The following is a 20363-nucleotide window of genomic DNA, read 5'->3' on the forward strand; positions in this document are numbered from 1 at the left end:
ATTTATTGTAGAGATGAGGTCTCACTGCCCAGGCGGGTCTCGAACCCGCGGGCTCAAGCAATCCACTCACCTCAGCCTCCCAAAGGCACGGGATTACAGGCTGAGCCACCAAGCCCGGCAAGAGTTTTTATTTTGTCTTTCACTTGCTTTTTTTATCACATGTTCATGTTATCTATTTGTTTCCAAAGGCAGGAGATGCTGCATGCTTCTATGATATAAAGTTGGGAAGGAGGCGAGTAGAACACCATGATCATGCTGTTGTGAGCGGAAGATTGGCTGGGGAAAACATGACTGGCGCTGCGAAGCCATACTGGCATCAGTCAATGTTCTGGTAATAGTTGTGTGTTTTAGGGACTCAGTTGCTTAGAATTCAGTAGCATGAGGATAGAGTTATGGTTTTGTTTTATTGTGAGCCAGTTAACTTCATACAGAAGGGAAGAAAAATTTGATCTCTTGTCTACACATTCTACCCCAAAGTAGCCATCTGATAAAAGTGTCCCATTCAGCATAAGTGAGACTAAGTGAATGCATGAAGATGGCACCATCACTTCTGGCAAAATAGCTCAGAATTCACTCTATAGTAGGTGGTACAAAACTATAGTCTTATGTGTAGACAGCAGGAGACTTTAATTTGCCCTTTGCTGGTCACTCTAAGAAGTCAAACATACAGAGTAAATGCAGCCCACTCGTGTGTAACCCTCATGGCCAGCAATTCAAAGTCAGGCATATATAAGCAGTTCTTTGGATAAAGAAAGATTAGCAGTGGGCATTCCTGAGTACCGATGCTGGCTCTATTTGACACACATTCATCTTGTTGATTTGAAAGATGGGGTGCATAAACTTAAAGTTTTCAGAAGCCTCCACGTGGTTTCTGTTGGGAATATTTGCAGCTGATGGAAGCACATTTTAGGACAGTGACCCAGCTTGTTGTTGTTTTGTTTAGATTTTTAGATTTTAGATTTTTAGATTCAGGGGGTACACATGCATATTTGTTACATGGACATATTGTATAGTGGTAGGGATTGGGTCTCAGGTGGCCCATTCCCTAGATAAGAACATTGTGCCCCTACATATGTAGTTTCTGAACACTAATCCCCTTCCCCTCCCCCCTTATTGGTGTCCCCATTATCTATTATTTCCATCTTTTTGACTGGTTAGCTCCCACATGAGTGAGATGATACAGTGTTTAAAAGAAGATGTACAAATGGCCAACAAACATATGAAAAAATGTTCAACATTGCTCATAATCGGGGAAACGCAAATTAAAACCACAATAAAGCCGGGCTTGGTGGCTCAGCCTGTAATCCCTCGCTTGGGGAGGCTGAGGAGAGTGGATTGCCTGAGCCCATGGGTTCTAGACCCGCCTGGGCAACTTGGCGAGACCTCATCTCTACAATAAATAAAAAATTAGCTGGGCGTGGTAGCGCGCACCTGTAGTTCCAGCTGCTTGGAAGGCTGAGGCAGAAGGATCGCCTGAGCCTAGTAGGTCGAGGCTGCAGTGGCCGGGAGCGGCCACTGCACTCCAGTCTGGGCGACAGAGTGAGACTCCAACTCAAAAATAAATAAATAAATAAATAAATAAAAACACAATGAGATAGCACCTTATGCCAATCAGGATGGCCATTTAAAAAATTAAAAAAACAACAGATGCTGGCGAAAATGCAGAGAAAAAGGAACACTGTTGGTGGAAATGTAAATTAGTACAACCTCTATGGAAAGCAGTATGGAGATAACTCAAAGTACTAAAAGTAGATCTACCGTTTGGTCCAGCAATCCCACAACTAGGTATCTACCCTAAGGAGCAGAGGTCATTATATAACAAAGATACCTGCATCTGCACCTTCACCCACAATTCACAATTGCAAAGGTATGAAATCAACTTAAATGCTCATCAGCTAATCTGTGGATAATGAAAATGTGGTAAATATATACCATGGTATACTATACGACCATAAAAAAGAATAACATCATGTCTTTGCAGCAACATGATTGGAGCTGGAGATCATCATCCTAAGTAAACTGATTCAGAAACAAAAAACCAGTCACACAGTTTTATGATTGGGCCACAAAAAAATAACAGGGTCAACACATGTAAGATAATGCAGTTAGGAAAAACTAATCCATAACTATATAGTTGTCAGTTAGGGCCTAGAAACAGATTCCAAGGAGTCATTATAGACTATTCCCTGAAGATACCAGGCCAGTGAGACACTATAGCCAAGAGGGTAACAAAATGTAGAGCACCAGAAACAAAAGTAGGGCTAGAGTATCCTAGATTATTACCCCAAAAATGGTAATAATGTGTTTGTGTCTCAAATATTCTCTGAAGTTCCTACTATATTAAGAAAGGTGCGATAATGATAGGAAAAGTTTCCAAGAAGAGCCATTAAAATAAAATGACCAGCCGGGCTGTAATCCTGCTCTTTGGGAGGCTGAGGTGAGTGGATTGCCTGAGCCCACAGGTTCGAGACCCGCGTGGGCAACTTGGCGAGACCTCATCTCTACAATAAATCAAAAAACTAGCCGGGCGTGGTAGCACACACCTGTAGTTCCAGCTACTTGGAAGGCTGAGGCGGAAGGAGCACCAGAGCCCAGCAGGTCGAGGCTGCGGTGGCCGGCAGCGGCCACTGCACTCCAGTCTGGATGACAGAGTGAGACTCCAACTCAAAAAAATTAAAAATAAAAAAAATAAAAATAAAATGACCAAGTGAATGATGGTAGCTCTTTCTAGAAAGCATTTCAGTCTTGGAAAATGAAGGCTAAAGGGAACTACTATAGGTTAATATGGCCATAAGATATCGCAAATTCTGAATTCTGTAAATATGGAATACTCTTTGAAGCTTCAAAAAAGGCAGTTTTAGGACGAGTTAAAGAAAGACAATGAACAGCCAAAAAAAAAAAAAAAAAAAAGTGGAGAACCCCTCACTTCCCAGATGTGGCATGGGATAAAAGCATGAATACATGTCAGAAAGTTTAAATCATTGTATGGATTTGTGGTATGTATAATGGCTTCTTAAGGAAAAATAAAAGCTGTTTGGGTTAATCCTGCTTTCTCATGATTGTCCCCTGCTCTAGTGGTTGGTGACAGATCAGTCTCTGTTATTACACTTACTCGGTTCTTTAGTTGGCATGAGAATGCAGTGTCACGAGAAATATGTGCCATCTTGTCTTTCCTTACAGTACCTTGACAGAACACCTTCTTTTCTCTCCTTCCTTAGGAGCGATTTGGGCCCCGATGTTGGCTATGAAGCTATTGGTCTTGTGGACAGTAGTTTGCCCACAGTTGGTGTTTTTGCAAAAGCAACTGCACAAGACAACCCAAAATCTGCCACAGAACAGTCAGGTAAGGAAGCCCAACCACTTCTCTTGGAAGAGTATTGAGAAGCATTGGTCCGGACTCTACTAAACAAGGAGTTTCTATATTGGCCAGAGGGAGCTGTCAGTGAAAGCCTTTCTTCATGTTGTGCTTTAAAAGAAACCATACCCCAAGTCCTCACTCTTTAGTGGTCTGAGATCTGGCAAAATCAGGTATCCCAGTCCAAGCAGAGACTCGAATATTGTGGGTATCCATCCTAGACAGTGGACAGTGGCTAGCTCAACACCTCTGTTGTAGTTGTCTCTAAGGGAAGGGTAGGAAGACCTATGTGATCAAGAAAACAAGAAAACCTAAACTTGTAAAGTTTTGTTTTTGTGATCTTTTTCCTTTTTTTTTGCTCTGTGCTAATCTCAAGCCTGAGAACCTTAGCTTAGGACTGACTGTCCTCCGTGGACCCTGGGTAGTGAAGAACTGAGTAGAGTAGTTCTTCAGCTGCCTCTAATTCCATTCATTAGATCTTAATGCCAGGTTTTCTTTAGATGGGAGGCACCTCTTTGGAATGAACTTCTCTCCCACACACATCTCTTTCATTAACTCCTAGGCCTAGTCCATGATCTTGGCTCAAGTTATTTAACCTCTGTGTCCTTTGCCAGAGGTGTTTCAAGGGCAAGTTGTTCATTAAGAAGGAGAAAACAAGATATCATATGGGTATTAAGTCCTTTTTCTGTGTAATCTGAGTGTATTCCATGCTCCTTAATTCTGGTGTCTCCTGGTAAGTGGAACCAGGTCACTGGTCTGTCCCCTGGGCAATACTATTTGGAACCTGGTGGCTCTCAGAAGACAAGGTGCCCCCTTCCTGTGCTGTCTTTCCCCTCCTCTCTCCTTCTCTAGAAAGAAACCCCTCCACTACGGGTTTTCCATATGAAAGTACCTTCTTTGGTTCAAGCATTTTTCTAGTAGCACTGTCCACTAGAACTTTCTGCTAGGATGGAAATATTCTAATTCTGCTCTGCCCAGTACATTGGCCATATGTGGCTATTGAGCACATGAGTAAGTGAGGAGCTGAATTTTACATTTTATTTCATTTGAAGTAATGTTCATTTAAACAGCTGCACTTGGCTAGTGGCTACTGTACTAAACTGTATAGCTCTAGAATATTTCTCAGAAGACAACAGCAAGTCTTCTGCAGTTTGAAAAAATCCAGATACCAGGAAATGTCCATAGCATAAGTTTAAAACAAGATAATAAGGGAGGGAAGTCTGGAGTCAGTCTGACCCACTGCCTGGGAGCTGGCAAGGAAGAACTTTCATGGCTTTGACATTGGAGAGGGGCTGGAGAAGGCCAGGGTTTACTGAGGGAGCATAGAAAAACAAGCCATCTAGGAGCAGCGTGAAGCAGGTCTTGAAAGACACTTGCCTTCTAGAATTTCCCAAGCTCATAATAACTGAAGTTTTGACTTTGCTTGCATGTTTGTTTGTTTTGGGGGTTGACCACAGGGACTGGTATCCGATCAGAGAGTGAGACAGAGTCCGAGGCCTCAGAAATTGCTATTCCTCCCAGCACTCCTGCAGTTCCACAGGCCCCTGTCCAAGGGGAGGACTATGGCAAAGGCGTCATTTTCTACCTCAGGGACAAAGTGGTCGTGGGGATCGTACTATGGAACATCTTTAACCGAATGCCAATAGCAAGGAAGGTAGGTACCTGTCAGAGATCTTCGAGGAAGATGGGAAGTGTGGGTCAGAAAATGCTCCTCTGAGTTAATCAGGTGCCCAAGATACATTGTCTACCCAGGTCAAATTGTGCTTAAGCAGAACAAAGGTATAGCCGAGGCTCGGGAACATTCCTTTTTTGCTTGGCCGGGTAGCCTGGGAGTTGGCAGAGTGCTCATTTTGGGTTAGTAGAAAGCAACTGTTCCCACACCTCCCTCTCAGTGTGATGCGGGGATTGGCCCAGGAGGCCCCATTTTGTGGGCCTGGCCTGAACACACATGGAGTGAGTTAGGGACCTATTGTTACTCTTTCCCTCAGATCATTAAGGACGGTGAGCAACATGAAGATCTCAATGAAGTAGCCAAACTGTTCAACATCCATGAAGACTGAAGCCCCGCAGTGGAATAGGCAAGCACTTCACCCTCCCTAATAGGGATTGGATAGGGTCAAGGAGCATTTTTTTATTTAGCAAACTTTCTCTGTGTGTATGCGTGTGAATGATGAAGGCCTTTGTGAATATTTTCATTGATGTAGGCAAATTCTTAATGATTGCATCATGAAATAAAATCCGATTCTTCTAAACTAAATTCTTTTCTCTTGTAAAGAGGGCAGTGGGTGGAGAAGGAAAGCTATGCAAATTAGAGAGCAAAGAAATTGCAACCACTACCAAGGACATGGTTTTTCTCAGCTTATTTTCCCTCCTTATACTCTAAACTCCTTTCCTTTCCCGAACTCCTTTTACTCCTCTAGGCCTCTCTATACACCTGCTGTGGCCTTTGTGCCCAGCACTTGACTCCTCTTCTCTCCTCTCCCCGTGGGAAACTCGCTATCTCTGTGAAGACTTTCCTGGCTCTTCAAAGCCTGATCCTTGTTTTTGTGTCTCCCTGCTAGCCCATGGCTTCTGGAGACAGAACCCATAGTGTTGAGGTCTTGCTCACGGTTATAGCTCCAGAGCTTAGCACAGGAGTCTGGCTCACAGTAGGTACTTGGTAAATCATTGTTGAATGAATAAACAAATAAACAGGGAATAGACTCAGTTATACCTGGAACAACAACAAGACCTGGACTGGTCCTGCAGGGGACAGAAAGGACATTTACTGCAAATAGAAAGAAGGGTTCAAAGACCAGGTGCTTTGCAGGCAAACCTGGAGACAGACTCCTTGAAGGACTCCTTGGACACTCCTCTGCCTGCTCTCCCCCATACTAGAAACCTGTCCTCTCTTAACTCCTTTTCTCTATGCATATAAGCATGTCTAACTTTACAGATGATTTCCTGGGAATATAAGTCACAGTTTATAAGTCAACTCATTTTTTTAGCACTTTAAAGTGTTTAACTTTTTGCTGGGCATAGTGCTCACGCCTGTAATCCAGCACTTTGGGAGACTGAGGTGAGAGGATTGCCTGAGCCCATGGGTTCGAGACCAGCCTGGGCAACTTGGCAAGACCTCGTCTCTACAATAAATCAAAAAATTAGCTGGACGTGGTGGCGCATGCCTATAGTTCCAACTACTTGGAAGGCTGAGGTGGAAGAATCACCTGAGCCCAGCACGTCAAGGCTGCGGTGGCCGTGAGCATGCCACTGCCCTCCGGTCTGGGCGATAGAGTGAGACTCCAACTCAAAAAAAAAAAAAAAAGTATTTAGCTTTTAAAAATCAAATCTAGTTTCAACTAAGAAGAAATTTTTACTACTTTCATGAACCCTGTTATAAATCTTTCTGTATATAAAGATAAAATTATTAGCAATCTGGATTTTTTAAAATATGGGGTTTGATTAAAGGGAGGTGCAGCTTCAACCAAGTCTCTTCTGAACAGGCCAGCTCTCCACTGTAAAAATCGGCAGTTCTCAAACAGGTAGACCATACAGTACTATATAGATACAGGCTTAGTGGAATATGATCATATGCAACTGATACATCCAGATCCACACAAAGAAAACTCATCTAGTATCCTGTGAAATAGGAATGATATAGCAATAACTACTGCTAACAAAGATGGGGGTAAGACACTTAAGATCCGTTCTACAGATCACTAAAAAAAGATGAAATTGTGATTTGTCTTGTTTTAGTATTGTGTGCAATTTAGTCTAATTCTTTGACAGTGGTTATCCTTCTATGGTATGTAATTGTAATGGAGTTCATTAAAATTAAATGATCTGTTCATCTAAGCAGTGTTTATTGAGTGACTGCTGTGAGCCAGGTAGATGCCAGAATAGGAACATGAGTAAAACATGGCCATCGCTTTTAAGGACCTCCTGGTGTCAATGAAGAATGCAGACTTGTGGATGGATGTACAACTGCAATTTAATGAGCAATGTCTTTCGAAGGACACACAAAGTACTGTGGACATGCCAAGGATGGAGAGAGCAGCCATCCTTGGTCAACTACTGCTGCTAGGTCACTTCTAAAAGTACCACTTGGTCCCTGTCCCCTCCCTGTTTAAGAATGTACAGTGATTCCCTGTCACCAGCCACCCGGAGTCCAAAGTCTGTAGCACTAAGTCTGTGCAGCCTCCTTTCCCATGACTTTTAATGCACACATATATACACATCTGATTTATTGCCCCCTTTAACCTTGTGTTCATGCTCTTCACATCTGGAATGCCGTCCCTCTTCCTTTTTGCCTACCCAAATCTTGCTTATCTTTCAAGGCCCAAATCAAGTCCCACCTAGGTAGTGTACCAGTTGGACTAGTTGGCCTAGAGCCCATGCGTGGCTTCTCCTGTTTCTGAACCCCACTTGTACTTACCACCTTGGAATGTAACTGTTCTTCAAGTCTTTAAGGGATTGCAAGCTATCCCAAAGCAGAGACCATGTTTTCTTCTCGGCATGGAGACCCCATGCCATGCCCCCCAAAACCCTGACAAAATGCTGAACCTTGTCAACCTTGGTTGGTTGGTGAGATGGTGCTGGGTAACAGGGCTAGCTGTCAACACGAGTCTCTGTCTTGGAGCCTCTTGGCCAGATTGTTTAAGGGAGAACTTTCAGCCCCTCATCACGTCCCTCACTACCACAACTTGCTCCTTAACCCAGGATGCACTGAATCTTGCCAAGCCCCTGAGAGTCAGGAACTGATTTCTGGCTCCACAGCCAAGCAGTGCCAGTTAAGGTTTGGTCCTCGATAGCCAGTCTGTGATCAGTGGGGCCAAACCACACTGCAGTGCAGGGCTAGGCACGCCCTGGGAAAAAGAGTCAGGCTTTGCCAAAAGAACAGGCATTTGGAGTCCACCCACTTAACTTCACCCTCGCTTTCCTTGACCATTTGACAAACGACTCCGGATGGTCCTTGGCACTGCTCAGTGATGGCCCTAGCCTCAGCCTGGCTACCTGCAAGCCACAGCAAGAGACATCCTAATATTTTGAAGCTAGAGAAGCAGAACTGAGGGAAGGAACTTTGATTGAAAAGGAGCTAGGTTAAGCCTCTTAGTGAAGGATGAGGTCAACATTCGTGATTTTTTTGCTCTAATCAACAGGGCCTGTTTTGGAGACAAGAGGCTTAAAACAGAAAGGGATGGGGGTGGGACTCCACAGTGACCTACTGCAGGCTGCTTCCTTGAAGGAAAACCAGCAGCTTCTCAAGAGACCCATTTATACAAAGGAACTCTCCTCTCCCTCCTACCACTACCCCTTCCCTTTCCCGCTTCTCTCAGGTTTGGCTGCTGCAATATCCCTTCTGACGCCACCTAAAGTGGGGTACCCTTGCTGCTCAACAGACTGTTGGAACTCAAAACTGCAGCCTTATTTTCTGGGCAGAGGGGAAATCCTGCTGGGCCCAGAGGTGAAGTTGGATTGCCTCTAGCCTCTTTCCCATCTTATCAGGGAATTTCTGGCGGGCACAGACACACGTCCACAAAACCACACACAGATACACATAGCCTGAGCCAGTGATGACATTCCCTTGCCTGGCCGGTTCTGCATATGGGTGTGACTAGGTCAGAGTACAGGGAGGGTCTAAATATTTAGATACTGGACTGCCAAGCCCTGTTGGAAACCAGGGATCATCTCAAAATGAACATTTAGAGAAAGAAAAGCGGCCCCTGACAGCCAGAAGCCGGCCTGCTACCGTCAACAGGACCTTGGTGTTGTTCCCAAGTGGCCTGGCACAGCTAGGTCTGGGTGTTCTGTTGAACACAGATTCACAGGGCATTGGCATTATGCAAAGCCACTCTGACCATGATGTATTGAGACAAAAACAAGAGCACTCCATAATCGTGTGAACACACCAAAGTGTGAACATTGCCCAAACCTCAAAAATGACCAAACACCCTACTACCCTGGCTTTTCTAAGTGACTGCTGCTTTCTTACCAATCACAGCTTTAGCCTCTCTAGTCTGCCCTTCTATTGGATAAGATTTATTTATTAGGATACCCAATCCAATCATAGAGTCACTCCTCCTTCCTGACAGCATCCAATCCAGAGCAAAGCCTGGCTTCTTTCAATCTTCCAAATTCCCCAACTCAACATGAATCCTGCAGTAAGTCCTTTCTTTCACCTTCTTCCTGAAACACCACATGGGTCCCCAAGAGGTGCCCTCTCCCTCACTGCAGTGAGTGATAAACCCAACTTGTTCAACCACAAGAGTGTTCCTGGTAGTGGTCCTTGACTGGAGGATGTTGAATAATTGAACACAAATATCCAGCATCTCTGCAGAAGGTCCACTACCAGAGACCCTAGGAAATTTTCCCTAGTCCTGTACCTTCCTACCAACCTTACCTAGTCCCAGTGGAGTCTCTGAGGTCTGTGTCTCAGTTGGGTAAAGCCCAGGAGTCATGTCTTGTGTCGGACGACACAGGTACCTGTTTTCCCAGGCAGGTTCCAACCGAAGATGTCTTGACATTTGCAGTACAACACAGAGCCACTTCTCAGAGAGCATCTCACATGGGTGTTGAATTTATAAATATATACATACATATATACATGTATTCATTAATGCAACATACTCTAACAAACCACTTGAGCAGCCACTGCATGCCACGGTACTGTGCAAGACCCTGTCCCCAATGGCTTTATAATCTAGCGGAGACCACAAACAAGTCAGCAGGGACCATCTGCACAACCCAAGTGCTAGGAGTATGATGTGTGTATTGCTCCTCCAATTGTTTTATTGTCCTGCTTCTATCTACTCTAGATTTTTCTTTTTTTCTTTGTTCTTTTATTTTTAAAATGGAGACAGGATCTTGCTATGTTGCTCAGGATTTCAAACTCCTGGGCTCAAGCAATCCTTCCATAGTGGCCCAGCCTAGGCTTTTCTTTCACTGACCAAATCACAGTTCTTCCCCCATTCTATGGTTGTGTCCTCTCTGCCATCACTAGGAACAGAACATGGAGAGTACTCTGCTTAATAGAAGATGGAGCTGACATTCCTGCCACCTGAGTTGATGACATACTTTCCTCTTCAAGCTTCCTCAGGACTTTCATCTCCCTCCTCAGGATCTTTGCAGTCTCCACGCTGCCTCGTGTTTTCCTGTGTTTCTTCCTCAGGTTCCAGGAGTGCTCCCTGCCCTTGATCTTCTTCCTGGAACAGTGGCAAACAGTGGACACAGCACTCTGTATCACAGTCTCAGCTCCACTGCCCACCACTTGGATGGCCTTGGGCAGCTGCTTTCCTGGAAGCTAATGTCACCTCTTCGGAACCTCTTGTACCAATGCACAGGCGAGCACGGGGGCTGACTTTGGGTGGAACTTGGGATGACTCATGCCACCAAAGGGACAAGTCTGAAGTGCTCTGAGCCTTGAGTTGTCCTGGGCCCAAGCATTAAGACAATCTGATCATCTAAGAGATCTCTGTGACCCTTCCTTCTGGTGGATCAGTTCAGGTTGGGGCAGGGTTGACTGAGGTCAAGCCTAGGTCTCTGCTTCCTCACCTGTAAGAGAAAGGGAACACACTGGAGCATCTTGCCACCTTCACCTTAACTTCCTATGGATGCCACAGTGTCTCAGCACTTGCACGGGGCCCTCTTCATGTGTCTATGGATGCGGCTGCCATTCCTCTCAAAGGTCTAGAGCAGATGCTCACGGAACCCAAAGCCCTGGGCGACCACCTCTCCACCATGCTTTTGCTGTCCCTTTGGCTCAACTAGCTGTACAGGTTTGTTGGTTTTCTGGTTTTTGGCTTTGGTTCATGGCTTATGATTCTTCTTTTACCTGAAAAGTTACATCTGGACCTAGGATCCCTAGAAACTGCACCTTGCCTTATTTCCTCTCCATGGAGAGTTTCACAGCCTCAAAACTGGGTTCATAAGATGTGGCATCCTTCAGTCCTAAGCTAAAGTTTGGCTTCAGCCAGCCATGGTGGCTCACACCTGTAATCTCAGTGCTTTGGGAAGCCAAGGCAGGAATATTGTCTGAGCCCAGGAGTTTGAGACCAGCCTAGGCAACATAGCAAGACCTCGTCTCTACAAAAAAATAAAAAATTAGCCTGGTATGGTGGCACACACCTGTAGTCCCAGCAACTTGGGAGGCTGAGGTGGAAGGATCGCCTGAGCCCAGGAGTTGGTGGCTATGGTGAAATGTGATCATGCCACTGCACTCCAACCTGGGCAACAGAGTAAGACCCCAATTTTTTTTTTTATACTTCAGACTGAGACTTTCCCCAGGAAGGCTTGATAGTGGAACTATTCTCAGCCATGATCCTAGTACATAGGTTCCTACCCAGCCACTTAATAGCTATGATCCCTAACAAACATACCCTGCAGAACGGCTGGGTGGACAGTCACCATAACCCAGGGCAGCAGCTCTCAATGTGATGTTGAGATAGGAGCTTACTAAACTCCTTTTGCTCTTAGCCCATGGTCATTTCCACATTAACCATGGCCTTGGCAGAGCCATGCCCTGAAGTGCAGTGACAAGTGAACCATGAAGCTTGAAAACTTCAGCACCTGGCTCTTACCATACAGACAAAAGGACATTGCACACAGGGTCAGAATACCAGGTACCAAGATTTACTGGGTGGGAAAGGATGCTTAAGGACCATGCGTGCCCCTCTGGGAGGAAAGGGGAGCTTCTGGTGGTCCAGAGGCAGGCAGGGCTCCTCCAGCCAGAAGTCTTCCCTGGCTTGGACCTGAGGCCCTCTGTCCCCTTGTTGAAACTAATAAACTAATATTCCAAGCAAGCAGCGTGAGATTCTGGTCTCCCTCCTCAGTGGAGCGGTGATAAGACAAGCCAGTCCTCTTGTCCTCCCACTCCTCATACTAGTGGCACAAGGGGGTGAGGTGAAAACCAGGAATCCTTGGCCTCAAAGTCACCCCTGCCCCAACTTTAACAGGTCCACTACCAAGTTCCAGGAGGAAGGGTCACCTTGACCTCTCAGATGATCAACTTGACTTAATGCAGGGGTCCAGGACAGCTCAAGGCTCAAAGCAATCCCGACTTGTCTCCTTGGTAGCGGAGCCGTCCCAAGTTCCGCGCCAAGCCAGCCTGTGTGTTTGCCTGTTCATTGGAACAGGAGGTTCCGAAGAAGCAACATCAGCTTCCAGGTGAATTCCCCAGGCAGTCCCTAGGCCCTGAAGAGGGAAGGGCATCCCGCCCTTCCATCGGCTAGCGCTCCCTGGATGAAGTGACTAATTACAAAAGGATACATTTGTGAGAGCTTTGCCCAATGCTGCAAACATGCAGTTCCCTCCTGGGCATTCCCTGTGCACCCCAGAACAGCACAGGTGGCTGGGCTGGAACAGAAGCACGGCGGTCTCCACGGGGACTCTTGCCCGCCGCTTCCCTTCCAGCTGCTCCACGGAATCCTTCCCCGGGAGCCCAGAGCCACCTTAGTCCGCCTGACGGGACGGGAGGAAGGGGCGGGGGTGAGGGGGAGGGGTGCCCAGTAAGAAAGAAGAGATTGAGGGAAAGTTTCACGGGGTGTGCCGCGGAGCGGGGAGGATTCTCATTCTCATGAGTCAGCGCATTGGGCCCAGGGTGACTTCACTGCTTCCCCAGAAGAGGCGCCCGGGGCAGGAGGCCGCTCAGGGTGCAGCAGCAGGAGTGGAAGGTCGGGGCGCTGGCTGCCTGCGCCGGGCAGGGCGCGGAGCTGGGCTGGCCAGGCCGCCTGGGGCTGGGGCGGCGAGGGGAGGCTGCGTGCCAGCGGGGAAAGCTCCAGGCAGAGGAGCGGACCTTTCCTCCTCCTCCTCCTGCTCCTTCTCCAACGCCAGTTCCCGCCGCCGCGTCTTGCCTGTAGGTGGCGCTGCAGAGGCGCCCTGGGCTCACGGCGGGAGGGCGCGGGAGCTCAACCCCACCGGGATCCGGGTTTGGAAGGCGCGCGAGCGGAGAAAGAGGGTGACGAGGCAAAGGCGTGGGGGGCCGCCAGAGTCCCCGCTGCCCCTCGGTCCGGCCCCCGGACTCGCGCTCCCACCCAAGAGGCGGGAGAGTCAGGAGAGCAGCCCTGCCGAGCCAGCGCCCCAGGCGGGCGCTTCTGCAAAGGCACCCTGGCCACCTCCCGGGCCCCGCAGAGCTCGGGCGGCTCTTAACTTCAGCAAAGGGATTGCGGTTTCGGGGCGGTCTTTGCTTTCCGGGGATGGCGCTCTTGACCCGCGGGCAGTAGAATGGAAACTTTGAGTCGCGTCTCGGGCGTTGGGGGTGGGTTTCCCTGAACAGTCACTCTAGCCTGGCTCCCTTGAGACCGAGAATGCATCTCCAGCTTGGGGACACAGACTGTGGCCAGGGCTAGGGCGCAGCCTGGGACCAGGGGATGGCCTAGACGACAGCTAGAGGCTCAACCTGAGTCTAGATGTAGGGCGATGGTTGGGGGTTCCGTACTTGGCCATCCGGTCTTCTGCAGCTATATAAGGAAGAGAGAGAGAGGAAAAAAAAAACTAAGAGGCTCATCCAGGGCTCAAACTTGCAGCCTCGATCTTCATAGATAGAGCTTAGTGTCCTAACTCATTGCAGACCCTGAGCTCTAGCAGTCATGATGCTGCGCTGGGCGTCCTCATGGTGGTTCATGGTTATGTGGTGGCTGTTTAGTTAACATATTAAGACTATCAGGGCACAAAAATAACCTGTGGCCAGACACCTTTGAGCTGAGGGGGGAAAAAGCTGTGGAGGGCTCCAGCCTCACCCTTTCCAGAAGCTAGAGGGGCCACTTCTGTGATACAACTTTGCATATACAACACATGGGCAGAGTGTGTCCCCCTTTTCTGTGCTAAAAAATAAAAGCTGCACCCTGTCCCGGCATTCTGGGTTTCTCTTCTCCCCGTCAGTTCGTCAGTCCGTCCAGCTCTCTTGCTTTCAGGGTATCCAAAGCCATCTGAGAAAGTTATCTAAAGATTTTCCATGAAGAAGAGGAAAGGGGAGGAAAAAAAAACCCCAAAGGATCCTAAACGTTCCCAGGTTTCACTGTGTGCCAGGAGAAATACCGTCTGTCTCCCGCCCAGACCTCAGAGCTGGGGCCTCCTTCCTACAGGGCGGTGCCCAGCTATTCCTGGAAACCCTCTCCTTGCTACTAGCCCCCTCCCCAAGGTGTCTCCTCCCAGAGCACGACTGAGGAAAAGGGTCAAATTGGCAAAACTTGTCAATACCCCCTGCCCCCTCTTCTGTCCCCATCCTGACCTGCAGTCCTCAGCCTGCACCCTTCCTTGATGCCATCACACTGGCTTCTCCCAGAGCAGGGCCTGAGCTGTGATCTCTCCCTCCAGCCTGGCCCTGTGCCCTGCTAGGTGACTGGGAGAGGATCTGATATACTAATTTGTGTTAATGTGATAATGGGCGCTAATGGGGTCACGTGCTAACCACGGGCCAAGTTCTAGCCCAGCGTCATGCCTCAACCCCAAGTCCAGGCTGCAGGGATGGGAATTTCAGGCTGACTAATCTCCGCAGCCGGCTGGAGGGGGCGGGGGAGTGGGAGGGACCAAAGCCCCGGGACGATCCCAGGGTGCTGGTGCCTTTGAGCTGCTGCCTCGGTTTCAGTTTCATCCTTGGCTGACACGTTCCTCCGACGAGTGGAATTGCTTTGGTTTCCCTCCAGCCTTCTTCCCCTCCCCTGCCGCCCCCTTTTGAGACTGCTAGCTTCCCTGGTCAGCCCTTCGCTTCGTGAGGGGAGAGATGGGAAGATAATTTGGCAGCGATGAGGAAAAAATGTACACGTAGACACCCTCAGACGCACAGGCTCCCATACCATACTGCCTTGCAGAGACACACATGCACACGCCCTCCACAAACGCAGATGCATGCACAAGGGGACCCAGCACTCACATCCAAGATTCCAGCTCCCCCCCCCACACACACACTGCCCAACTACGGTCACGCCCTCACTCGCATCTGTGAGATCCACACAGATGCACACATAGCCAAGCAAGGCCCAAACAGAGACCCACGTCACATGCAGATCACATGCACACTCACACTCTCACACACACAAACCATCCACAGCAGCCGAGTTGGATGGCTTCCTTAAAAGAGGGCTGGAAAGTTTGCTGCCAGCGAAGGGGCCTAGACATTCCGTGAAATGACTCATACTGCACCTTTATAGACATTAGATGTATTTTTTGCATTCAACAACAACCCTAAACCCCTGGCGTAGGGGGCATGGTGGGGAAACTGAGGAGTGGCTGCATTCCTATTGGGCCTCTGCTATGCCCCCATCTTGCAAAAGTCTCAGGCCTGTCCTCATTTCCCAGTGGGTGAGGACAAAAAGAGCAGAAGCATCTACCCCTGGGGCCAAACCTCAGCCAGGACCTGCCCCTTGGCAGGATGCGAAGTGGGTGAAATTGGAGGTTAATGCGCCCCCCCATGGCCACTCCCATCTCACCTCATCCTCAGTCCTGGTTGGTTATCCAGGGTCAGGCCCGGTGCTTCTGCTGCAGTGTCCCAGTCCAAGCCCTTCCTGATCTGTCCTATTCAAGCGACTAACTCTCCTGAGCCTGGTCTTACTACCATCTCCTCAAACAACTCCAGAAGGTGACATTCATTTTTTTTTTTGAGTAGGAGCCTCATTCTGTTGCCCAGGGTGGACGGAAGTGGCAAGCTCAAGTAGCTGGACCCACAGGTGTGTGCCACTACACCAGGCTAATTTTTTGATTTATTGTAGAGATGGGGTCTCACCAAGTTGCCTGGGCTGGTCTCAAACCCGTGGGCTCAGGCAATCCTCTCACCTCAGCCTCCCAAAGTGCTGGGATTATACGCATGAGCCACCACGTCTGGCCTGACATTCATCTTATATAATATGTAGGGCTCCATGCAATGTGACTGGAAGCTCCTCTCCTCCCCTGGGTGTCTTCTCCATGTGAGGAGGGAACACCAGCTTGATAGCTGCCTGTGCCCCTGTTCCCCAGCACACTCAAGGGCCCGCAGAAGTCACTTGATGCTCCCTCCGGCAAAGCCTCCCTGTGTTGACCTCCTGGTTCACCTGCACCAGGCTCTGGGAGGATCCACCAAGGCCAGAGCCTCCCAGCTTCACTCTGAGGATATATCAGAGGTCAAGGTCACAAAACAGGTGTTGGACCAGCAAAGGTTAACTTGACGGTGGCCACACACCCCTTGATGCTGCACTGCCTCTGATAGGTGCCCAGGGCAGGTGCCTGCATCTCTGCCCTGGTCCCAGGGACTTTTGCAGGCTGAGCCTTGACTCTAAGACAGGGACTGGGAACCGGTGGACTTAGAGATGCCAGGGGGCTTTCCCTCATTTGCTGAACTCCACCCAAAGCACCACTTCTTTATTCTTTTTTTTTTTTTTTTTTTTTTTTTTTGAGTTGGAGTCTCACTCTGTTGCCCAGGCTGGAGTGCAATGGCATGCTCATGGCCACTGTGGCCTCGACCTACTGGGTTCAGATGATCCTTCCACCTCAGCCAAGTAGCTGGAACCATAGGCATGCGCCACCACACCTGGCTAATTTTTTGATTTATTGTAGAGACAAGGTCTTGCCAAGTTGCCCAGACTGGTCTCGAACCCCTGGACTCAAGTAATCCTCTCGCCTCAGCCTCCCAAAGTACTGGGATTACAGGCGTGAGCCACTGAGCCAGCTTATTCTTTTTTTTTTTTATGAACCACAGGCTTGGGTCCCTCTGCCTCCTCTGCTCCCCAAACCTCCCACCATCCATAAGACCCTCCCAATGGGCACTGAATCTGTTTCTCAAACACCAGGCCCACTCCTCAGTTGTGTACACGCAGGATATAGCAAGTGCCCACTCAGGGCCAGCAGTACCTCCTATGTTGGTGCCATCTCCCTGTAGGCAGCCCCCGATGCTTCTGTCCAGCTCGCCAAGAAGTGAAAGCCAGTGGTCTTCTGAAGTTCTGCAGGGGCACTCATGGTGCCGGCAGCGGGAAGGTATAACTCTCCATTTTAATGATTATAATGATTATAAAGTGAGCAGGGTGAGCCCCAGTCAGGCATGCTCCCCAGCCAAGAAGGTGGCTGGCTGGATAAAAGTCATGATCTGGGAAGTGGCTACCAACTCCACCCTCCAATCTGTATGCCTGTGCTTTTATTCTGGGCACACCCCACCCCAATAAAGGCCAAGGCAATAGACTGTCATTGGGAAGGAGAACTTTGATATGACCTACCCCAAGGAATTCTGTTTTGCAGCTACTCAAAAAGCTTTTTAAAACAAATACTGGGTGCCTGAACGAAACGTATTTGTATACCTAACCCTTAACTGTACCCCACAATATCATAATAAAAAATATATATATAAACAAACACTGGGGTGAGTGCAGTGGCTCACTCCTGTAATCCCAGCACTTTGGAAGGCTGAGGCAGGAGGATCACTTGAGGCCAGGAGTTTGAGACCAGCCCAGGCAACATAGTAAGACCTTAGCTCTACAAAAAATAGGAAAATTAGCTGTACCTGGGTGGCGTACACCTGTAGTGGTCCCAGCTACTTGAGAGGTTGATGCGGGAGGATCACTTGAGCACAGGTGTTGGAGGTTTTGAAGAGCCGTGATCATGCCGCTGCTCTCCAGCCTGGGCAATATAGTGAGATCTCAACTCAAATAAATACATAAATACATAAATAAATCACTGCTTATACTGACCAATCACAACCTGAATCTCAAGATTTCTATCTTTTGGATATCTAGGGCCTTGACATGTCAGTCAACCCAATAGAAGAAAGCATGGGGTTACTGAACACAACAGAAAAATAATTACTGGCTTTACAGAAAAACATTCTAGGGAGCTCCTCCACTTTCTAAGTGGGAGGATTTTTTTTTAATCGTTAGTTGGATTTTTTTAAAAACAAAAGTTGGATTGATAGGCAAGTTTTCTTTTCTTTTTTGAGTAGGAGTCTCATTCTGTCACCCAGGCTGGAGTGCAGTGGCACGCTCATGGCCACCGCAGCCTCGACCTGCTAGACTCAGGCGATCCTTCCACCTCAGCCTTGCAAGTAGCTGGGACTACAGGCGCATACCCCTACGCGCCCAGCTAGTTTTTTGTTTATTATAGAGGCGAGGTCTCACCAAGCTGCCTAGGCTGGTCTGGAACCCCTGGACTCAGGCAATCCTCTTGCCTCTGACTACCAAAGTGCTAGGATTACAGGCATAAGCCACCGTGCCCGACCGATAGGTAACTTTTCCAGCATGTATTTGTGGTGGTATGTATGGGCCCTGACCATAGAAGCTGTGGCACTGTGGTATTTTGTTCTGGCCACAAGTTTGAATAGAATTTTTTGAGGCCAAGAAACTAAGCATGTGTAAGGGGAAGCAACCAGCCACCTTATCTCCAAAGAAATCTGGGTGAAGGTGGGCTATCAGGATTGCTTAAAAAAATGAGACAGACTGGGTGTGGTGACTCATGCCTGTAATCCCAATACTTTGGGAGGTGGAGGCACTGAGCCGAGGGGTTCACAACCAACCTAGGCAACTTGGCGAGACCTCCTCGTCTCTTTAAATACATACATACATAGACAAAGAGCGGTCCCCAAAGTTGCCAGGATGGAAGGGCAAGTTGATTGTGCAAGTGGGGAGGTGATCCTACATGGGCTGTGGGCAACCAGGAAGCCACTCTGCTTCTCGCAGGATCCAGGTTCTGTGAGGCCTGAGAGCACCCAGGCAGTGCTAGAGAGGAGGGGAAACAGACCTGGAAGAAGGGAGGCTGAGAGTGTGCTGCTGATGGCGCGGCCTGGGCATCCACAGGCAACTCGAGAAGGGGGAATTCCTGCCAAGTCAGGGAATGAGCCATTGGCAGTAGTAGCATGGTTGTTGTCAGGAGAGTGGTGATCTCAGCCTGGCTGGCCCCACCTGGCTGCGGCTCACCCAACGGGTAAAGTAGAACGGCAGGGAGCCAAGCCAGGTGGGGAAGGACTGGCAGGCTGGGCTACAGCAAGGTCATGGGGAAGGGCAGTCAGGAAGGTCCTTCAGGTGGACCATGGCTCCCCAAGGCGAGGTCGGTCCAAAGAGGTCCATCAAGGTGGGTGGGGTTTGCTTTGGCTACAGCACCCTGATCTTGGGGCTGTGGTTAGTTCCAAGCAGCTGGGGAAGGTGGGAACTTATGGGATTCCCACAAGCCGTGGGCTGTGGGTCACTGGCAAGACATTAGGGCCAGTCACCATGAGCTGATCAGCGGTGCTGACCTCGCTCCCTTCCCTACCCAAAAGGAAGACCTCTCCTCATGCTCTGCCTTGAGGCTTCAGCCTTGGTTTAAAACCACATTCACTTGCAGGAGGGATCCACCATGAGTCCCTCAGCAGTTTCTGCCTTGGCCCTGTCTTACTTTCCCCCAGGGGGGCTGGGTTAAGAAAGGAAAATGAGTATGAAGATGATGCCAAAGATAGTTAACATTCATTGAAGACTTCCTAGGTACCAGACACTGCCATAGACATAGGTTATTACCTCTTCTGTCCTTACCACAGCTTTGTGAGGTAGGTTCTTATTATCCCCAATTAAAAGATACGGAAAGTGTTTTATTGTATTTTATTGTAGAAATGGAGGTCTTGCTGTGTTGCCCAGGCTGGTCTCAAACTCCTGGCCTCAAGTGATACCCCCCCCCCGCCCCTGGCCTCCCAAAGTGCTGAGATTACAGGCATGAGTCAAGGCTCAGAGAGTTTAAGTGAGTTTTCCAAAGTCACACGGCTGGTAAATGGTACAGTTGGAATAGGAATCCAGGTGCATCTGATGTTAGAGACCCACCAGACTCTTAGCGAAATGGGAGAGTGTGTATGTGTGTGTGCACACACGTGTCCATTAGTCACACAGGTCAAAGTAAAGATGGATTAGGGACATCTGAGACCTACCACAAATTTGAACTGGGACCCTTATGGGTGGAGATGCCAGCTGAGGACTGTGGGTCTCCAGGATCCTGAATCCCTGGGAAAAACATGCCCACTTGTACAAGAAAAAGGAAACGAAATTTGCTCTTGGTGCTTTGTTTTGGGAACTCGATTGTTGGTAGCCAGGAGGTCTCAGGAGCCAGTGTCCCAGTC

General features: G+C 48.6%; 1 protein-coding gene across 5 annotated transcripts in view; it reads left to right on the plus strand.

Moving 5' to 3' along the window:
* AIFM1 (apoptosis inducing factor mitochondria associated 1) overlaps positions 1–5612 on the plus strand; it is a 39704-nt gene extending 34092 nt beyond the window's left edge. For 3 of the 5 annotated variants that reach the window (XM_008059856.1, XM_008059857.1, XM_021713279.1), the window contains 4 exons: positions 189–331; positions 3219–3343; positions 4813–5009; positions 5344–5607. In XM_008059856.1, the coding sequence (XP_008058047.1) occupies positions 189–331; positions 3219–3343; positions 4813–5009; positions 5344–5415 (537 nt within the window). In that variant the 3' untranslated portion in view covers positions 5416–5607. Of the gene's footprint in view, positions 1–188; positions 332–3218; positions 3344–4812; positions 5010–5343 lie in introns of all 5 variants that reach the window. The other 2 variants (XR_002482066.1, XR_504411.2) reach the window with 2 other exon arrangements.
* Positions 5613–20363: the final 14751 nt, after the last annotated feature.

This window comes from Carlito syrichta, unplaced genomic scaffold (assembly GCF_000164805.1).
Source record: "Carlito syrichta isolate Samal-C Ts95f unplaced genomic scaffold, Tarsius_syrichta-2.0.1 Scaffold304400, whole genome shotgun sequence".
Lineage (NCBI taxonomy): Eukaryota > Metazoa > Chordata > Mammalia > Primates > Tarsiidae > Carlito > Carlito syrichta.